Below are 1,185 nucleotides of genomic sequence, written 5' to 3' on the forward strand. Positions count from 1 at the left end.
GCTAGTATGGAGCATAAAAGCTACTTCTTCATCTAAAACATACTGATAAAAAATGAACACTTGTGGATTAACAATCTTCAATACATAGACTTTTCATCATTTCAGTGGAAAGCAGAGAAGAATGCTGTGTATTTTTTAAAATTATTTTCCGAGATCTCAGTATTTTCAGTGCTCATTAAACATTTTGCCAAGAAAGAGGGATTTCAGTTTCATAAAACAATATGGCTAATTAAATAATGTTTGATGTCTTTCCAATGACTCAGTTTCAAGCTCTGAATTGTGTAGGACTCCTTTAAGGGATCATATAAGCTGTTATGGATGTGATTGTTTTTGTGTGACCTGTGAATTAAACTGGTATCTTATGCATCTTCGCCACAATGCCTGCAAATTTCCTAAACTTCAGGAAAGCAATGTCCTGTTTCTTCACTGAAAACATTAACTTTCTTATTTGTTATCATGTCTTTTTTTTAGGAGACAGTCAAAAAATGAATTTGGAATCATATAATGGAGAGTAACTATTAATATTTTTCTCTATGCTCAATAAAGTGGGAACATGGGGGAGGAGAACTGCACCTCTGTGACAGAGTTCATTCTTCTCGGATTAGCAGATGCCCCGGAGCTGACAGTCTTCTTCTCCCTGGTGTTCCTTCTCATCTATGGCGTCACTGTTTTGGGAAATCTAGGCATGATTGCATTGATTCAGGTCAGCTCTCAACTTCACACTCCCATGTACTTTTTCCTCAGCCACTTATCCTTTGTGGATTTTTGCTACTCCACGATCATCGTGCCAAAGATGCTGTCCAATATCTTAAACAGGGACAAAGCCATCTCTTTCCTGGGATGCATGGTGCAATTCTACTTGTTTTGTACCTATGCAATCACTGAGGTCTTCCTGCTGGCTGTGATGGCCTATGACCGTTTCGTGGCCATCTGCAACCCACTGTTGTACATGGTCACCATGTCCCGGCATCTCTGTATGGAGCTCATGTCTTGTTGCTACCTCTGTGGGATGGTGTGTTCTCTGATCCACTTGTGTTTTGTTCTTGAGATCCCATCCTACAGATCAAATGTGATTAACCACTTCTTTTGCGATCTACCCCCTCTCTTATCGCTTGCTTGCTCTGATGTCTCTATTAATGAACTGTTGCTATACATCCTGGCCACCTTCAATGAGATGACCACCAT

The 1,185-nt window shown here is 39.9% G+C and overlaps 1 protein-coding gene across 1 annotated transcript in view; it reads left to right on the top strand.

The window, feature by feature from the left end:
- Positions 1-553: 553 nt before the first annotated feature.
- LOC118016279 (olfactory receptor 5L1-like) overlaps positions 554-1,185 on the top strand; it is an 8,469-nt gene continuing 7,837 nt past the window's right edge. Inside the window, exon 1 of the mRNA XM_035013720.1 lies at positions 554-1,184. Coding sequence (XP_034869611.1) covers positions 554-1,184 — 631 coding nt within the window. The remainder of the gene's footprint in view (position 1,185) is intronic.

The sequence above is a fragment of the Mirounga leonina genome, unplaced genomic scaffold, assembly GCF_011800145.1.
Source record: "Mirounga leonina isolate KUSES-001 unplaced genomic scaffold, KU_Mleo_1.0 Mir_166, whole genome shotgun sequence".
Taxonomy (NCBI): Eukaryota; Metazoa; Chordata; class Mammalia; order Carnivora; family Phocidae; genus Mirounga; species Mirounga leonina.